General features: G+C 39.1%; 1 protein-coding gene across 2 annotated transcripts; it reads right to left on the bottom strand.

Moving 5' to 3' along the window:
- Window positions 1–381: 381 nt before the first annotated feature.
- On the bottom strand, window positions 382–19,793 carry tesmin (testis expressed metallothionein like protein). Of its 2 annotated transcripts, none has more exons than XM_017723485.1 (12): window positions 19,612–19,793; window positions 17,175–17,594; window positions 13,773–13,901; window positions 11,019–11,102; window positions 10,532–10,700; window positions 10,262–10,413; window positions 7,641–7,711; window positions 7,399–7,455; window positions 6,375–6,477; window positions 5,777–5,914; window positions 4,409–4,533; window positions 382–954 (listed from the first exon to the last, which is right to left on the bottom strand). In XM_017723485.1, exons 2-12 carry the CDS (start codon window positions 17,589–17,591, stop codon window positions 765–767), a joined length of 1,635 nt encoding a protein of 544 aa, XP_017578974.1. In that variant the 5' UTR covers window positions 17,592–17,594; window positions 19,612–19,793; the 3' UTR covers window positions 382–764. The 2 variants fall into 2 exon arrangements, with proteins under 2 accessions (XP_017578974.1, XP_017578975.1); XM_017723486.2 differs by lacking the exon at window positions 19,612–19,793 and adding an exon at window positions 16,352–16,388 and having other exon boundaries at window positions 17,175–17,228.
- Between the last annotated feature and the right edge of the window lie 695 nt (window positions 19,794–20,488).

Raw genomic sequence — 20,488 nt, 5'->3', positions numbered from 1 at the left:
GAACACATCTAACATATTAATTGCACTTCAGTTGCCACTGAGCTACTAAAAGTGCATTAACCGTGCAATAAAATGTGTGCATCATTTCACTATAAATAAAATCTGTTACAAAATTGTGGTGCTTATATATATATATGTGTCGTCAGAAGAAAATCTCATATCTCCAAAATGGTAACTTTTACAGGAGAAGGAAAAAACCTACTTTACTTTTAATATGAGTAAATGGAAGTTGACTTTTTCCCCAAGTCATTTTAGGTCATTTCTTTTAGTCCATTCATCATGAAATTCACATATAATGTAGCGGGTAACAGGTATTTTTAATTATGTCAAAAACTGAAAAAATGTCAAAAATGGAGATGCGAGGTTTCCACCCAACAACAGTGATATATTGCATGTTTTGTGACGCATGTTTATATTTTATTCTTGCGGAAATAATGTACACATTTGAACATCGTGAAAAATTCAAGGCTCTGTTGTTTAGTGCGCTGAAATACTGTATGGAATATTTTCACACACTATAAAAAAATGGTGCTTTCAGCCTTCCAGAAATATATGTGCAAACAACCTGACGTATTCAAAATCAGGCAAATTGAAAGCACTGTGTTTTCCCTATCCTGCCTTCCGCCCGATGGCAGTTGGGATAGGCTCCCACACCCCCTGCGACCCTGAGGGAGAAGCAGCTTAGAAAATGTGTGCGTGTGTGTGTGTGTTTTCCCTCGTCCCTAAAATGGCCTGTGGTAACGGTGGGGGATGCAGTTCCTGATCTACCACTGCACACCTGTGGATTTAAATATTGAGCGCACGATTTGCGTCAGGCACTGTCCAAACTCCTCTAAAATCAGTCTCTCAGCGTGAGGCCGCGTGTGCCCTTCCCGCTCGGCCTCCTCGGCCTGGGCCAGCAGGCAGCCGCATGTAGCTTCCACAACATCGGGCGTGATGCAGGAGAGAGGACACCTATCAACACAAACACACCTTCTATAAACCAGCAGAAACAAGCAGCCCTGCTACTGATGGGTGGAAAAAAACAAGACCACAGTCCAGAAATATAAGACTAAAGAACTGAGACTGGGCTAGATTTATAACATGAACAGCCCTTTTATTTTAACCCCATAAACTCTAGACTTATTATTCACTAACTACTATTAACTGTTCTGTATGGACTATACAATATATAGTAAATACTATTATAGCACTGAACTGACCAATTCTCCCATGAACGTGTTCTTTCAAAAGAATTGCTTGAGGTTGGACAAGCTTTACAGAACACTTAACCTAATGAGAAACTGTAGAACAGACTGGGTATATATCACAATACCTACATTTAGAGCCGGTTATTCATTCAGTCTAATGAGAAACTGTAGAACAGACTCAGTTTATATCACAATACCTACATTTAGAGTCGGTTATTCATTCAGTCTAATGAGAAACTGTAGAACAGACTCGGTTTATATCACAATACCTACATTTAGAGCCAGTTATTCATTCAGCCTAATGAGAAACTGTAGAACTGACTCGGTTTATATCACAATACCTACATTTAGAGTCAGTTATTCATTCAGCCTAATGAGAAACTGTAGAACAGACTTGGTTTATATCACAATACCTACATTTAGAGCCGGTTATTCATTCAGCCTAATGAGAAACTGTAGAACTGACTCGGTTTATATCACAATACCTACATTTAGAGTCAGTTATTCATTCAGTCTAATGAGAAACTGTAGAACAGACTCGGTTTATATCACAATACCTACATTTAGAGCCGGTTATTCATTCAGCCTAATGAGAAACTGTAGAACTGACTCAGTTTATATCACAATACCTACATTTAGAGTCAGTTATTCATTCAGTCTAATGAGAAACTGTAGAACAGACTCGGTTTATATCACAATACCTACATTTAGAGTCAGTTATTCATTCAGCCTAATGAGAAACTGTAGAACAGACTTGGTTTATATCACAATACCTACATTTAGAGTCGGTTATTCATTCAGCCTAATGAGAAACTGTAGAACAGACTCGGTTTATATCACAATACCTACATTTAGAGTCAGTTATTCATTCAGCCTAATGAGAAACTGTAGAACAGACTTGGTTTATATCACAATACCTACATTTAGAGTCAGTTATTCATTTAACTTAATAAGACTCCTGAGTCCTTATGCTTCAATGGGCTAAATGCCCTTTGTTTCACTGCACTAAAACTTGAATTTTTATTGCTTATTCCTGTTTTGTTAAAATTTAACCAGTTTGTCGAAAGATTGATGCCTCACGTAGTCTTTCACACATCGCTACTGCTGACTTTAATTGAGCATTTAACAAGCGTGTCACACATCTCCCTTCATAGGAACTGGATGTGGGAGAAAAACACTGAAAAAAAGACAGAATCACAGGATGCAGGAACAGTGAGGCTGACCTGTGGACTACTCATTATCTCACCTATTAGAGAGTCATGCTGGGCCATGGAGATAAAAGTGGAAAGTGTAGCTAAATACAGCATCCACCAAATCAGTACTTTAGTTCATTACATACACCATCAGATATGGCAGTGTGTAGATGTATTCTTAACCCATGGAAGTCCAGAGCTATTATTATAGTTTTTATATACACTATATGGCCAAAAGTATGTGGACAGCCCTCTATGGAATTCAGGTGTTTCAGCCACACACCATTAACAGGTGTATAAAATCAAGCACACAGCCATGCAGTCTCCATAGACAAGCACTGGCAATAGAATGGGTCTTGTTGCTGCTTGTGGAAACAACATCAGCACAAGAACTGTGCATCTGAAGCTTCATGAAATGGGTCTCCGTGGCTGAGAAGAAGCACACAAGCCTAAGATCGCTATGCGCCAACTGGAGGGGTGTAAAGCGCCGCCACTGGACACTGGAGCAGTGGAACCGTGTTCTCTGAGTGACGAATCCTCTATATCTATCAATCTGATGATGAATCTGGGTTTGCTGGATGTCAGGAGAACGTTACCTACAGGAATGCAGAGCCAGCAGTAAAGTTTGGTGGAGGAGGGATGATGGGCTGGACTGTTTTTCAGGGCTCTCAGTTCCAGCTTTCCAGCTTTGTGTCAGCAGTTTGGGGAAGACCCTTTCCTGTTCCAGCATGACATGGTGTGACCAGTTTGGTGTGGAGGAACTCCAGTGGCCTGCCCAGAGCCCTGACCTTAACCACACTGAAAAACTTTGGGATGAAACAGAATGTTGATTGTGAGCCAGACCCTCTTGTCCAACATCTGTCTGACCTCACAAATGCTCTTTTGACTGAATGCCCATAAATGTCCATAGACACTCTCCAAAATCTTGTGGAAAGCTTCCCATAAGAGAGCGGAGGCCATTAAAGGTGCAAAGGTGGGGACAAACTTTATATCAATGTCCATGGATTTTGGAACAGGATGTCCCACAAGCTAATACAGGTAAGATGGTTAGGTGTCCAAATACTCTTGACCATACAGTGTACAATCAAACCGATCAATTTTTAGAAGACTGAACTGACCAAATAAGTGGAATCAGGAGCTCACCTGAAATGAAAAACTGAAGCCACAACAGCCCTTTGTAGATACTATTTCTGCACTACACATTTAAATGATGGTTCTTCAAGGGTTTTCTTCTTTTTCTTCAGTAAAGAAAATGGTTCTTTACAGAACCATGAACACTCAAAAAACCCATTGCATGAAAAGGGTTGTATATAGCACTAAAAGGTTTCTTCTATTGTTACAAACTTGACATCAAACAATAAAAGAAACCTTTTCGGTTACCGACAAGATCTGTGATTTTAATCCTGTATGAATCTGCGATGTCGGTAGTTTTAAGTCTGATATATTAATTCTGGAGTCCTCAAACTCTGAGCTCCTTCAGTAATAGCAGCCCTGTTCCATTCAACATCACAGTAATCTTGGCAATAAACCTCAGCTTTCTGGTGAGCAGGAAACTGCTAAAATGGAACTCAAGTCCCTGTTCTTTTATCCTCAAATTCAAAACAGAACTGTAATATAAAACATTTTTGGTGATGGGATAATTAGAAGGAGAAGAAAAATTAAATACCTACATCTCACAGGCAGAGTGAGTTGTGTCCTGCTGGGCAGCATTTGTTAAGTTGAATGAGCTCACTTTATTACCCTGATGCTGTTCAAATTTGTTTTGCTTGTTTGTTTGGAGCTATTTAATTGTAATCTCAGCGCTGTGACATTTTGATCTGTTGTTTTTTTTCTTCTGCAAAGCTGTAAACGCAACAATAATTTGACATCAACGTCTTTTCTACTTGCAAACACAAAAGGACTAAAACCTTCGAATCTGCATTTTCTGTACAATTTCTCCACTTGTTTAAGTAAACTGCGAGTTAAAAATGAGGAGCAAAAAATTATATTATGCTTTAGCAATTGCCAGCAATAAGTGTGACTCACTTGGAGCCAGTGCTGTAGATGTCAGTGGCATCAGGGCTTTGCCATGCTGTGTGTTGCCTCACTGGACTTCCATCATAGTTCCGACAGCCAACACACTTGCAGGTGGAAGAGCACATGATCTTGGCCTGTAACACAAACATCATACAGGTTCATCATGATGTCCGGTCAGATCCTGGTAGGACCATGCGCTAGAGGTCTGTGCAGGACTATTTTTTCAGTCCCACTCCCGCCTGCTGCCGCAGAAAATCTGAATCATTTGTCCCACTCCTGCCCAGTGCAATTCCCTCAGTTCTGACATCCATTATCTGACACAGTCTATTGACAAATACACTATCCTCTGCTGGCAGTCTTAGTCATCAGACTCGCTTGTGAAGTAGTTTCACCAAATGCCGTTTATTCCCAGTAAATACAAATCGGGAATTATATACAAAAGTTATTTTTGGTGTTTTGCTGGGCAGCTGTGGCTGTCAGACTGAAGGCTCCACAGTCTCTGTAAACTATGGGAATTTGCGCGTTGTTCATGTGATCGGCTGGTTCACAGCTCTTTCAAATGACATACATTTTAACTGTTCTACTGTTATCATTTTATATTGTTTATATACAGTACTGTGCGAAAGTTTTAGGCATCTAAGCAAAATTTTACCTCAGCAGTGAGTTTATCACAATATACATTAGAATAAAGTCGTATTCATAATTCAAATAAACACAAAAACAATAAAAAGTAACAAGAAATTCTTGGGTCCATATTTTTCCTTGACAGCTTCACAGCCACCACAGAGACTTGTTAATATCTTCAGTTACATCATGAGCACAATTTACTGAATTTACTTTTGCACAGTACTGTGTAAGATTTAGTGATCGTTCTATTTTATTTAGACTGCTGATTAATTAATTTGCAGGATTTCTCCTCAGGTCACTTTTTATGATATCACTTATATATTCATTAATATGGCATGGGCTAAAAAAATGGAGAAAAAAATGGAGTTATGATGTTTTATTATGAGCGATGATCTACTCTTGTTAAATAACCTGTGCCGAAATATAGTGATTATTCTCAGTATGGTTAACGTAGCGAACCCCAAGTTTTTATTGGACTATTTCAGGGCGATATGTGGCCACGCAACTTTGTGAAGGCAGACAAATACCATGAAGAAAGAAAGCTTTTAACACTCTGTGATGTCACAAACTGCTTCACACGAGGGGCAGGAGTCAAGTGCAAGTTTAATTCCTGATGCAAGGTAGGTAATAACAAGCAGGGGGTCAGAGAATGGCAGTCGGCAGATGTGACATGTGAAATGTGATGTGAATTCCAGTTTACAGTGAGGGTCCTTTAGCCAGGGCCCCAAAACAATGAAATCTGCCCCTAACCTCATAACACTCGCAGTAGTTCTTCAGGCAGCCTGAGCGCTTGCAGTTGCAGCCCTTCGTGTGTCGATTTTTCACATCCCCCAACTTCCTGTTGCTGATCTTTGGACGGAAAGCCGCCGGGTTCCTTTCCAAGCAGGTCTGAAATAGCCCAGATAAGTGAAATGTCATCAGTAGAATCAAAGGAAAGAGTAACATGGAGAAAAAAATGACAATATCCAAAATAGAAAGGCTTTCTGATGGAAGTGGACGGTTTTCTGTTATCCTCTCTGCTGGGCAGTAGTGCGTGTTTGGAATTTAATTACTACTTTTAACTTACTAATTTTTTTATTCTTTTATTCTACAGCACTAACAATTTTATTGCCCTACACTAAGTAGGCGCCTAACTTCCTTCTCTATTTGCACTTTGTACACTGCATATGTTTATGTACTGTGATTATGATACATTCTTAATGTCCTTTGCATTCTATGCATCCTAAATGTTATTTCTTCACATGCCAGTGTTTTGATCCCATAATGTACTGGCAAACAAAGTGTTTTCTGATTCTGAAGTATGATGCTGACTGAGGTGGCTGTAGAGAAATGTTGGAACATGTTGTACCTTAATGGCTCTGTATCTCTCAGACTCGTGCTCAATGTTGTTACAGCAGTTGATGCATTTGCAGTTGCTGCAGAATTCTCCGTTTGCAAAGCAGTCACAGTACCTGTCGAGAGATCTGCTTAGTAAAACAACTCACACTGTAAAAAAAGGAACACAAATTATTTGGTGTTTTAATGTAACAGAGTAAGCGACTTGGCTGCATTTTACTGAACTCTAAATAATAAATCGAGAAGAATGTAAGAAAAACGTCGCTTTTTAAGAGGATACATTATGAATACACTGCCTGATGCCTGAGGAATACTTTGCAATAGTTCTGAAAAGATTTTGGCCATTTTTTTTAAATCCATGTATTCATGGCGGAAAGATACATGCATGTTGTTGACAAAATATTTCCCAAAGAAAATGTATTATTTCAGATTTTCCACTATTTTACCATAATCACAATTTAATATAAAAACCCGTGTAGGTTCACTGGTGCTTCTGGATGGTAAATAAAATGTCTATATTTGTGTTGTAGTCATGGCGACCCCTGGTTCCTATCACCATCACTGTAAAACTATCTCATATCAAATCACTCCAAATGACTCTGAACTGCTGAACTGTACAGAAGGTTTGACTCTCCAGTCTGTACAGACACACACAAATACAGCCTGTTTTGTGATTGATGTCACAAAAAACACCACATCTGCCTATTTGGCCTACAGCAGTTTAACTCCGGCCACTTACACCAAAGTTATAAGGAATGTTTCACCCTGAACTACTTTTTTGAATGAGGCACGACTCCTACAAAGCTCATTTACATATATACCTTAAAGGCATAATAACAAAGAAATCTCTTTAATTCTAAGGGACATAGAGTACAAATTAACGAAGTTTTTTTTTTGGTATATAAAATATAAATGTTTATTATAGGGCAAGAAGATTGTAAGATATGGCCTCTTAATATGCACACTTAGCCATGACAAATGAATGAATGAATGAATGAATGTATGAATGAATGAACAAATGAATGATAAATACTTACAGTTTCAAGCACTGTGATTTTGTGCAGTTGCAAGGCTTCTTTGACCGTTCCCAGGCACTGAATAAACATTAAGATCTCTTAAAATTAATATAAACACGTTAGAAGTAGACAACAGATGTAAATAATGTAGAAGTCGTTTAAAGTCAGAAGAAAAATGTTCAAAACAGCACAACAGACGCCAACTGGGCTTTGACCTAAATGTCCTCCAGTAAGTGTACAGGACATGAGGTGTATGTTCGTACCGTACGGTTTGGGCTCCACTGTGGCGTGTCTCCACTGTATCAGCACGAGCAGCACAGGGAGTCTGATGGAACTGCAGGAATGAAAAGCATTATAGAAAACTGAGGATGAAACAAAAACGTGACTTTGGGTCATTTGAGTATTTACATTTTATGTAAAGACTGTGGAATCTGTTATATATTCATGTTACAGTGTTGGTTCACTCTTGGTAGGAATGCATGTTTTATTTTTGTTATATTTTATATTTATTTTATTCATTACATGTGAATGACTGTCTGATACTGTGCACTGTGAGCTCCTGTAACCAAACCCAAATTCCTTGTACGCGTAGCATACCTGGCCAATAAAGCTCGATTCTGATTCTGAGAGGGAATGTGTGACGGCACAGCTGTGATTCAGTCACTAGAGCTTTAATATCTGTGATTTCTTCTACCAAAAGTCAAAAACCTGTGTGAATATCAGGTTCAGCTCAGCTTTATCAGTTTCCTCCAGATGACGCTCAATGTGGTTTTGTTCCAGTTAGTCTGTAAAACGTTTCACAGCCAACTGTATTTGCTGAACTGTGTTCGGTTGGTTTCTGGCTGACTCCAGTTTGTTTAGTCATTCCCAAAAAGCTCACAGGAACTTGAACATTGAAACACGATGTATTCCTGCTATGCCTCTCTTCACCAGAATCTGACCAGACAGGCTGCAGACTGAATATTATAGAAAATATCTAATGTGAGCATTTTGTTTTTGTTTGTGCTAAGGTAAAAAATGGTTAACCAGTCATTACTTAGCATCCAGTGCTCAGCAGAATGATGCCGGGATTGTGAAAAAATCATAACATTCCTCAGTCAATCATACATTTCAATCATAAATTTATGTATGTATTTATATACGTGTGTGCATGAGTTTCCACACTCATGCTCCTCCGGCTGTACGGACAACATCAACACTAGGGGTGGGCAGGGGGTGGGGGTTGGGGAGAATCGATTCTTAGATGCATCGCAATGCAGACATGAACGATTCTGAATCGATTAATAAATGTCAAAAACCGATTTTCTAAATATTTCATTTATACCGTAATGTTGATGGAACACAAAAGGCAAAACTTGGAAGTGCGGAAGTGCAGAACCTAGACAGTCTGGATGAGTGAGAGATCCCCCTGGCTCCCTCTCCATTAAAGCCAGGTTAGGTCAGGAGTCACAACTCAAATGTTAAGAGGGCACATTCTGTCCTTTCAACAAAAATCAGACCACCTTGGGAGACACAACATTTATGTCCAGTATGTCTCAGTATGGGCTAATGTCCTAGTGTAATTTGGGTTAAAATACAGACAAAAATGCAGACTTAAAATGCAAGCTTTAGCTTTTAGTGTTTGACAGTCTCTCGTTGCAGATTGAACTTGCCAGGAAATCAACTGTGTGCTTATAAATGCGAATAACACAACGTTGCTATGTGACCTGCACACCAATTCTCAATCATTGTGAAACAGGGCTTTCACGCTATGTTGCACACGTCCTTTTCGAAGATATTTAACTGACACAGAGAGCAAAATAGAAGTTAAAAAATCACTAAAGAAAACGGACAGGATGGCTGTAACATGTGTTGCGTGAACATCCATTATCACAGGATCTTATTTCACCCTAACAGCGCATTTTATCACAGATGAGTGGCAGCAGCGTCTCATGTGCTCCAAACAAGAGCAGTGAATGAGAGCCTTCCAGGTTACTCACCACATCACTTCCATTTGATTTATTAATAAAAGTTCAAATTAATAAAATATCGGAAGTAAATCCATTAGATCATTACAAATACTTTGCTTTAAAACTACCAAGTCCTGACGCAATGAGAAAATAGAAATCCTCTATAGAAAAAAAAGATGCATCGATAATCGTTTTATAAGTGCATCACTGCCTCTGAATCGTAATCGAATCGAATCATGAGGTGCCAAGAGATTCCCACCCCTAATCTACGCCATAGTCAAACTCATCCCATACTGGGGTGAGTATGTCGGGCGTCGCCGCACTCGCGGCTCTTTCAGTGCGATTTCGAAGATTGTCCAGTGCTGTGGAACCAACGACGAACGCTCTGAGCTGCTGGAGCTTCACTGTCCATGAAAATCACACTGCAGTTATGACGGATTCACTCTTATTGAAGTGGAGAACGCAGAACGCATTCTGCTCAGGGGTCTCATCTAATCTTAGACTGAAGGGAGCCATCTTCCACTGACCGGAGACACTCCAAATCCCCCTCTTACGATTGAACTGTGATTGGTTCCTAGACGCCTCACGGTTGTAAAAATATGCCGCTTTGAAATCGGAGGAATCTTTTTGAATTACCCTTTGTGTGTGTGTATGTGTATATATATATATATATACACACATACATATACATATGTCAGTCATGTAATTTTTCACATGGCTTCTTCATGTCTGCTACTTGTACGTTAGTCCACATTTATGCATGACAGTGAGTCATACGGTGCCAAAAACCACAATAAAGTCTATTAGAGATACTGAACAACTTAAACCCAGTTTGAGGTGAGTGAGTGGTGACTTAGCCCTGCACTTAGCATAATGCTAAATAATGGTATGAGCTTCCATTACTTGTTGGCTACATTAGCATCGTAGCTCCAGACCTGTGAAGTGTACGGTCCTGGCATGGTGTTGAAGGTGTAGCCGGGAGCAGTAGAGATGAGGTTGGAGGACGGGTGGGTATTGGAGTTGGTAAAGGAGGACAGGTATGGTGGAGAAGTGTATCCCCCCGGCACCTGGCTTACAGGTCCATCACCTGGAAGTCAGTCAAGGCCAGTCAATGCTACAGTCATTGTACTGTCAAAGTACTGTTGGGTCCTAGACATTATAAGAGATGTATTGTGCTAATGGATGACACTGTAGTGATGTTTTACCTCGTCCCTGTAGTGGACAGTGTTCAGGAGAGTGTGGGTGGTCTGCAGTATAGAGTGGGGGCTCAGCACTGGACACACTGTGGCCCAGGACCATGGGGTGGATAATCTGACTCGGGCTGCAGTGATTCAGTAAAACCATCTGCCCTCCGCCATTTACATCACACACAACCTGCAAACACAGACACAACAGATTACTCACACTCAAGACTAACGCTCTGATAAACTGGTTCTTCAGAAAGAGTGGAAGCGAGCACCAAATGGTTCTACTTGTTACAGTAGAACTCTTTTTGCTGATGTTTATTACGACCCAAACGATGTGAAACTTTTAGCACAGATACGTATGATTTTTAAGGAAGTAAAAAAACTTACAATCAATAATATAATCTTATGTGAAAAAAGTTAAACAATATATCAAATGATATGATAGACTTATTGGTCTAATCTGCCCTAATCTGTATCTGTACATTAGAGTTCATTGAGGTAGTACCTGACACATATTTCCATTCTGGACTGCAAGCTTCTCTCCCGTCTTTTCACGAGGTGGCATTAAAACAGTGAGCGGATGGCTTGACTGAAAAAAGATTAAACACAGAATCAACTCTGTTAAGTTCACACTGCCTCACTCCTCAGAATGATGCACTTCTATATCTTAATAACAACATTTTTTTTGGATGTACATACCGTCAATCATTTTAGAAGTTTAACTTTAAAAAGGTTCTTCACACTCATACTCACATCTCATTTACATCGGTTCTTTAAAGACCTATCCAATGAAAGATTCTTTAAAGAACCAAACGTGGACATTTTTAGCACCTTTATTTTTGTTCTTGTTAATATAAGGTTGGTAATAAATGATTTTTGCTACTGAAACATGCTTCTTAACTGCACATATGTTTCTAAAAAACAATTCCATATGTCATGCATCCCTCTGACCCAGCTTCAATGAATTAATAACTCCCTTCTCCCTCACCTGAATATTGATATGCAACGGCTATGTCTGATTATGAAGTCTTAGTTAGTATAAAATCCCAGGCTTGTAGTCTAGGTGTTTGTGAGGTATTGCTTTTTACATAGAGCTACTGAGTGGTTTTCATGTTCATCGTTGCTTATCCTGTGTACTGTTTCCATTGCCTGTTTTTCTGGATTCTGCCTTTTGTCTGCCTTTTGTCTTGGATTCTTGTTTTGTCATGCAGGTTTCTCCTGTACAACATCCGAAGGATCCGACCATTTCTTACTCAAGAGGCCACCCAGGTGCTTGTGCAGTCTCTTGTCATCTCAAGGCTTGACTTCTGCAACTTGCCCTTGGCTACACTCTCAGAAAAAAGGTATGAAACTATCACTGGGGTGGGACCCTCAAGGGGTCCATCTCAGTACCTTTAGTCAGGGAACATAACTGAACCATAATCCATTGAAATTATGTTTTCTGAGTTGTACACTGTTAGAAATAAAGGTACTTTACAAGTACATTTTTCATTAATCAAGGTACAAACAATGTAAACAAGCCCTTAAAGGTACAACAGAGGATTTAAGGTCAAATTGTGAACCATATGTAAGTTTCTTGCAGTGGGAAAGTACATTTACACCTTTTCATAACCAAATGTTTTAAATCAGAACATTAGAATAAAAGCCTGAGGGTGAGACAGGGTGTGCGGAGTCAGTATAGCTTATAAATATCATTTCAATGGACTATGGTTCAGTTATGTTCCATGCCTAAAGGTACTGAGATGTACCTTGGAGGGTACCACCTCAGAGACAAGAGGGGTAATGTCCCAGTGACAGTTTCATGCCTTCATTTCTGAGAGTGTTTTGACTCCACACACCCTGGTTATGAAAAGATACAAATTCATACTTTTCCACTGGGAAAAATGTATTTAAGGTTCACAATTGGACCTTAAAACCACTGTAGAACCTTTGAGGGAACATTTACATTGTTTGTACCTCGAATAAAAAATGTACCTGCACAGAACCTTTATTTCTAACATTGTATGCGGGACACTGGACCCCCGTAACTCATCCAGAATGCAGCAGAACAGCTTGTCTTCAATCTTCATAAGTTCAGTCACGTCATTCGACTGCTGCGCTCCCTTCACTGGCTTCTTGTAACTGCATCAGATTTAAAACCTTGATGATACAAAGCCAAAAATGGGCCTTCCTGATGGCTCTGATCAAAACTCGAACTGTATCTTGAGCCCATTGAGCTTAAAGTACAGCTCGTCTTGACCCGCCATCCTTCAAGACACGTGGAAGACAAGTATTAAAACTGTTCTCTGTCCTGGAGTCCAGGTGGTGGAACAAACTCCCACTGGCTGTTCTAACAGCAGAGTCTCTCGCTGTCAAAAAACACAGACTGGAGACTGTCTCTTAACTGAGCACTGAGTTAAGTATTTATTGCAAAGTATAGCACTGCGCTGTTTAATTCTGTTCCTTTTTCTCTGGGTATCAACATGGGCTCTTGTTTCTAGCAGTATCTGAGCTAATTGTAACTATCAAAGATACGTTCTCTGAGTGACAACAAAGCACTTTTTGTAAGTCGCTCTGGATAAGAGCATCTACTAAATGCTGTAAATCTGAACGGATTGTTTGGATCTCTTTTGTTATGTATGTTTTGGATTCATCAGGTCTTACCTTTGGCTTGTTCTTTGACTACACTTGTGTTGAACTCCAGTAAAAATGGTTTTAACCACACATGTCTGACCTGTCTGGCTGTGTTGGGCCATATGGCACCAAAAAAGGTTCTTCTATTGTTTGACATTGTACCAATAGAAGAACTCCCTTTCAATATTATATAGAACCTCTTTCAAAAAGGTTCTGTATAAACTCACATGCACATTCTCCAGCAATCTGAAGAACCACCTCACAATGCAAAGAACCTTCTAGGCACATAAATGCTTCACTGAGCGCTCATGGTTCTATTTAGAAGCACTGGACCTCGTTCACCAATTAATTTGTTCTCCTAAGAAAACGTCTGCGTCAGATTCATGACGTACTCTTTAAGCGCAGAACTGTTCTCACCTTTGTGCTCTTCAGTTCGTGTAGATTCTGTTCTTTGTTCTAAGAACAAATCCCAAATAGGAGAACACTTAGTGTCAGAATCTTCATCAAAACTACATCAGAGGGTTTTAAGATGAAATTTCTTCTTAATCAGGGTTGGTGAATGAGGCCCAGTGTCTTATAAAGAACCATATAAGAACCCCTATAGAACCATCTTTTTAAGAGTGTAAGTGTTCTGGTTAGATCTTACATTTTGGCCCATGTCCAGCTGGTTACACTGTCTGAGCTCTCCAGCAGACTTGTGTCTGGAACAGGCCTGTTTGTAGAGCTCGTCTGCTCCCTCCGAGTTAATGCTGGCCACAGCTTCACGCATCTCCGCCTGTCACAACACAAGATTAAACCATAATACAGATTAAAAGTTCAGGAAAAGGTTAGTAAATTTGTTTCAAATTACTCAAACAAGAACAACAGTGTTTGGCAATGTTTGGGAAATATGGGACAACCTTTCTATAGAACTTCATTGTGAATATTAAAATTTACTTTAAATCTTCATTCTGGACATGAATTTTATTAACTTTATTCTGCTTATTTTATTTATTCTATTCTTGGTGTCTTGTGAAAGAAAATCTTAAATGTGCCTTTTTTCTTAACTACATACTCAAGAAAAAAAGTGTAGATACACTGTATTTCCAAAAGTATTCACTCATCCATATCATTGAATTCAGGTGTTCCAATCACTTCCATGGCCACAGGTGTATAAATCAAGCACCTAGGCCTGCAGACTGCTTCTACAAACATCAGTGAAAGAATGGGTCGCTCTCAGAAGCCCAGTGAATTCCAGTGTGGTACCATGATAGGATGCCACCTGTGCAACAAGTCCAGTTGTGAAATTTCCTCACTACTAAATATTCCACAGTCAACTGTCAATGGGATTATTACAAAGTGGAAGCGATTGGGAACGACAGCAACTCAGCCACGAAGTGGTCGGCCACGTAAAATGACAGAGTGGGGTCAGCGGATGCTGAGGTGTATAGTGTGCAGAGGTCGCCAACTTTCTGCAGAGTCAATCACTACAGACCTCCAAACTTCATGTGGCCTTCAGATTAGTTCAAGAACAGCACAGAGAGCTTCATGGAATGGGTTTCCATGGCCGAGCGGCTGCATCCAAGCCTTACATCACCAAGCGCAATGCAAAGCGTGGAATGCAGTGGTGTAAAGCGCAGTGGAGACGTGTTCTCTAGAGTGACCAATCACGCTTCTCCGTCTGGGAATCTGATGGACGAGTCTGGGTTTGGCAGTTGCCAGGAGAACGGTACTTGTCTGACTGCATTGTGTCAAGTGTAAAGTTTGGTGGAGGGGGGATTATGGTGTGGGGTTGTTTTTTAGGAGTTGGGCTTGGCTCCTTAGTTCCAGTGAAAGGAACTCTTAATGCTTCAGCACCAAGAGATTTTGGACAATTTCATGCTCCCAACTTTGTGGGAACAGTTTGGGGATGGCCCCTTCCTGTTCCAACATGACTGCGCACCAGTGCACAAAGCAAGGTCCATAAAGACGTGGATGAGCGAGTTTGGTGTGGAAGAACTTGACTGGCCTGCACAGAGTCCTGACCTCAACCCAACAGAACACCTTTGGGATGAATTAGAGCGGAGACTGTGAGCCAGGCCTTCTCGTCCAACATCAGTGTCTGACCTCACAAACGCGCTTCTGGAAGAACAGTCAAAAATTCCCATAAACACACTCCTAACCCTTGTGGAAAGCCTTCCCAGAAGAACTGAAGCTGTTATACCCTATGGATTAAGAATGGGATGCCACTCAAGTTCATATGCATGTGAAGGCAGACGATCAAATACTTTTGGCAATATAGCGTAAGTTATTATTCTTTAAAAACCTTTTAAGAATTTTCTTAATTTTTCTCATAACTCTTCTTTTAAGAACAATTATAAGAGCAAGTGGTATTCTTAAAAATATGTTTTTAAATGATTTCTCAACCCAACAACACTTTCTTACACTTTCTCACAGAGTGTAAAAATTGACAGAGTAAACCTCTTATGCTACAAATAGGTTTCACAACACAACTGTCAAAATAAACCAAGGATTTTTCCTTTTGGCTGATTTCTTCACCAGCACTTCCAGTTCAGGTGTGCTAAACTGTTTTTGAACACATGGTTTGATTTTGTTCCTCAGTTTTCTGTCTGTGACGGTTAATGTGATTAAACTGAGTAATCAGTTAACAAAACTATGGTGTAATTTCTGCCAATCTGTAAAAAATAGCATATTTAGAGTCTACATGGCAGATTACATTGCCGTCCACATTAAAAAACGATTAAACTTATTATTAAAATTAATCTCTAAAAAGCACTTGGTCATATTTTTCATAACTTTCATATTTCGCAAGCTACATTCAGAAGCTGGGCATCATATGAGGCTATAACGGTCTTTGTTCCAGTCAAATAGATGGTGATGTCATTTTAAACCCTTACAATAAAAGAAGCTGAACTCAGTTTGTTTTTCTACTGAAAGTCGAACCGTCCATTTATTCCATCTATGCAGTTATTGAGTAATTTGCCTTACGATTTGGTCACAAAAATTCAGATGGACAAGCCGAAATATACCCTGGAGAATAAGGTTAAAAGAATCTTTGAGAACTTATTTATTTATTTATTTATTTATTTATTTATTTATCTTTTTTACCGCTAATTGCATTCAAGAACATTGGGCCTCATTCACCAGTATCTTCCTAAGGTTGTTCTTAGATGTGTTCTGAAAGGTTCTAAGAAAAAGTCTCTGTCAGATTCATGACGTGTTCTTAAAGCGTAGAACCGTTCTCACCTCTGTGTTCTTGAGTGTGAGTAGATTCTGTTCTTACCTAAGAGTAAACCCCACATAAGAGAACATCAGTGAGTCAGAGTCTTCATCAGAACTGCGTTCTGGGTTTAAGAAGGAATTTCTTAAGAACGTTTGGTGAATCAGGCCTATAAACTTAGTGTTCCTCATTACGGAGCCCTACTGGTGACATATGGTGTGAGTATGAGATAACTAAATCCTGGCCATGACTTACTAAGGCGTAGGAACGTGATCCCAATGCATGGCCACAACTAAGTAAGGTGTGTCAAAGAGATAGCTTTGATCATGGCTTAGTAAGGCAAGGCCACACATTAGGACCTCTTTCCCACATGTTAATACGGCGTGGCTATGTGTTATTATGCAAATATGTGTATAACACTATTATAGTATGTTGTCTTGCGCAACTTTGTAGGTTTCAGATATTTGCCAGGAAGCTGTAAACAGGAAAACATGAAGAAATTGCTTCCACAATGATGAGCAGAGGCATCGATGACTCTTAATTGACGGAATAGGACTCAAGAAAGGACCACTAGGAGTACGGAGCCCTGCTGGTGACATCCTGTATAAATTATATTACTTGAAACCTACAAAGTTGTACAGGACAACATATTAGAACATTTTTATACAGATATCTGGTCTTTTATCATTGAAAACGCTAATTTCAATCCACTGACTGGTGTGTTCCTCTGGGCAAAAGTGAGTTTTTTTTTTTATTATTACAGGAAAATAAATGTTTAAATCAAAAAGAGAGAGATATGAAAGATGAAAATTCAGATTCATTGACCCTTGCATGAAGGCATGTACTTACTGAAGGCATCCCACAGAGAAAAGCCTCCTCAGGCGTCCAGGGGTGCGGTGCGTGTTTACCGAGGCCTGGTGGAGGACTCAAGAAATGACAAGGGCCGGCCTGATGCAGCAGGTAATCGGGGTACGAGACGGATGAGTATTGGGCCAAAGAAGGAGAAGGGTCAGAAGAAACTGGACAATAAAATCGGTAACAGTCTAAATCATCGTCCCTGAGTGACTTGTCCACTCCAGGACACCCTGGCCCATCCTGATGTGTGGTATAAAGTAGTGCTCTGTGGTCTCTGTAGTGCTGGACTGGGCCTGAATGAACGCCTTCATTGAAGCTCGTTGAGAACTCCAGATGGCAGTGAGAGGGAACAAACGAACCTCTGCTTAAGTCTCTTTGATACCTGCACTCTGGTCCACTGAAGTCATTCATGTCCTCAAGGTCAAACGTAAAAATATAAAGAAGAAAAGTTATTACACAGGATACAGTACTCAAAACAGTGTGGAACCAAACAACCACTGCATGTAGTTTTACTAAATCTAGGTAGCTAGACATAAAACAATGTATATTTTTATAATAAAAGTATTATAAGCTGCCCTTTATGGCAAATTACTACCTAGCTATGTCTGAAAAAGAAGATTCAGACTAGCTTATGGCTCATTATTAACACCTACTACAGAGTCTTCAAATATTTCCTTTAGATACACTCTATTATGGTTCTTCCAGGGTTCTTTAGTGAAGGGAATGGTTCTGTTTATCTTTATAGAATCATGTCATTCTTAAAGTTCTTTGCCTGGTGAAGTGGTTCTTCAGATCAATGGTGAATATGGTTATATATAGAACCTTTTTAAAAATGGTTCTATATAGCTTCCTCTATAAGGGTTCTGCTATTGTTAGGAGCTTCCCAACAGTAAACCCCTTGGCTCAGTACTATACAGAACCACACACAACATTTTCTCCATCAACCTGAAGACCTACTACACCATGTAAGAACCATTTAATGATGAGATGGTTCTATGTAGAACTCATGGTTCTAAACAGAACCACTGTCTTTACTAACGATCCCATGAAGGACCATCTTTGTAAGTGTAGCCTAAACACGATCCTTACTAACGTTACTAGCTACTGAGGTAACTAGAGCCGTTACAATAGTTACACAGCAGCGCAATAAAACAGTCAAATTATCGCTTATTTTATGATAATTATCGCAATATTGACCTCCAAGAAAGCTGTAATATGAACTAATATAGGGTTCGGCCTCTAAACGGAACATTTAGTCGTGTTTTAACCAGCTTTTAGTCGCAGCTAGCTGAGCTAAATTATGCTAAGCTAAGCTAAGCTAAGCTAAGCGACCCTCCAGCCCAGTCACTGTATTAGCACTCTCACCTATTACCATTACACTGAGTAACGGTGGTTCTGAGGTTCTTATTAAAGGATTTTAATGCTCGAATGTAAATAATATTTCTAATTTAATTTATTTTTCGAGGGGAAATAAAAGCGAGTAAAACCGATAAATGGTGTGATTTATTTCAGCTCGCTGACCAATAACTACTGTGGCAGTAAAGTATATCGCATTAAGATCAAACTTAAAATTAAACATTTAATATGTAAAATGACAACATATCCTCGTGTATGAATCTAAAATGCCCTGCTCATACGTGAAACGTTGGGCTCACGACTAAAATGTACCACCCTGCCACGAAAAAGACCGTTAGAACCGTTAGGATGAACTAAAACACTGATGGTTACCCTCTCTAATCAGGAAAACCATTAGGATTCTTTCAAGTAAACACCAAACACCATTACTGAATATTTAACCTAACACCACCGGGAACCAACAGGGTAGCATTGACATTTCATTCACACAGAGATTTAGACACTTTTTAGCATCTTTATTTAAACTGAAATACATTTTCAGAACTCATATTTATGCCTTGTGTGTTTATGCACAAAATATGTGTGAAAATGATCAAATATTATTTACCTTACTCTCTAATAATGCAGTTATTTAATCGTGAATTTGTTATGGATAAAGAAAGACGACAGAACAGAACCAGATGGCCTGAGTTGGAACAAAATACATGCTCAACCATATCATTTGCAGTACTACAATTCTTAGTTTCTCAGAGAAAAATGAGAGGGTAAGGTGCATCTTAAAGGTCTGGTCCATGACTAGAAAGACGGCAAAAGTACCTTCATCAATATCTAGAGCAATAAGAAATGAAGCTAGATAATACACATCTCCCTCCATGTAGTCCAGAGAGTGGTTCCCAGAAGTGGGTGGACAGGGGACTTCTTTTAATTTTATCAGAGCAGTAAAGTAGCGAAAGCATGCCAACAACTGCATAACAGCCATGGGTTGCCCTCTAAAGATTTATTTAGGTATTTACGATTAAGGCATTGTGTGAATACTCGTAAACATGGGAATAAACTAATGAAATAGTAAACCTACCCCAACTTTTTTTTCTCAAGGCTGTCCTGCTGGTGATCACAATGTCCTGGCTTAAAACCCAGCCAACAACCACAATCCAGTGTCTAGAGAAGAAGGTTAAATACTTATTTTAGTGGAGGAGGTAACAGCAAAATTACACCTTGACATTTGTGGCTTTGTGTAATCATTTTGAGGAAGACTCGCATTTGCGTGACTTTTACTTTGAAGCTCGTTGGCTGGTGACCCTAGCTACAACGGCCTGTGATCACCGTAAACAAAGTTAGCAGGAAATAGTTAATAACCTTTACAGATAATACATATAATATATTAAGGATTTTTACAATGTATATGCTATTTCTTTTGGCTGTCTCATCTGAGGCTAAAATTATTTGGTACATAAGACATGAATACGTAGTTACCTTGTGTGTCTGTACTTCTAATATCTCATCAATTAAAAAAAAATAATAATAATAATTTGTTTTTAACTATATTACTTGATTTTAAAGCGCCGTAAGCTTTTCACTCAATGTGAAAAGCGCTCTATACATAAGCATTACTGTTGTTATTATGTTTTATTTATTTATTTTATTTTATTTATTATTAATTTATTGGTCAACTGCTTGTTAATAGGACTGCATCAGAATAGGCTTATTTCCCTTCGCTCTGTTGTCCCTGGCCAGATGTTAAGAGGCACCCAAAAACCTTATATTATATTATAGCTTATATTTAAAAAAATACTAAATTACCACCTGGCATAAACATAGAGAAATACAGACTAAATAAAAAAATAAATACATACAGACATTACAATACAACTTATACAGACATAACAGGGCACAAAAAATCTATTAATTTATTATTATTATTATTATTATTATTATTATTATTATGACAGACT

This window comes from Pygocentrus nattereri, chromosome 8 (assembly GCF_015220715.1).
Source record: "Pygocentrus nattereri isolate fPygNat1 chromosome 8, fPygNat1.pri, whole genome shotgun sequence".
Taxonomy (NCBI): domain Eukaryota; kingdom Metazoa; phylum Chordata; class Actinopteri; order Characiformes; family Serrasalmidae; genus Pygocentrus; species Pygocentrus nattereri.
Note: the sequence above shows the minus strand (reverse complement) of the source record. Positions and strands in the feature narration are given on the sequence as shown.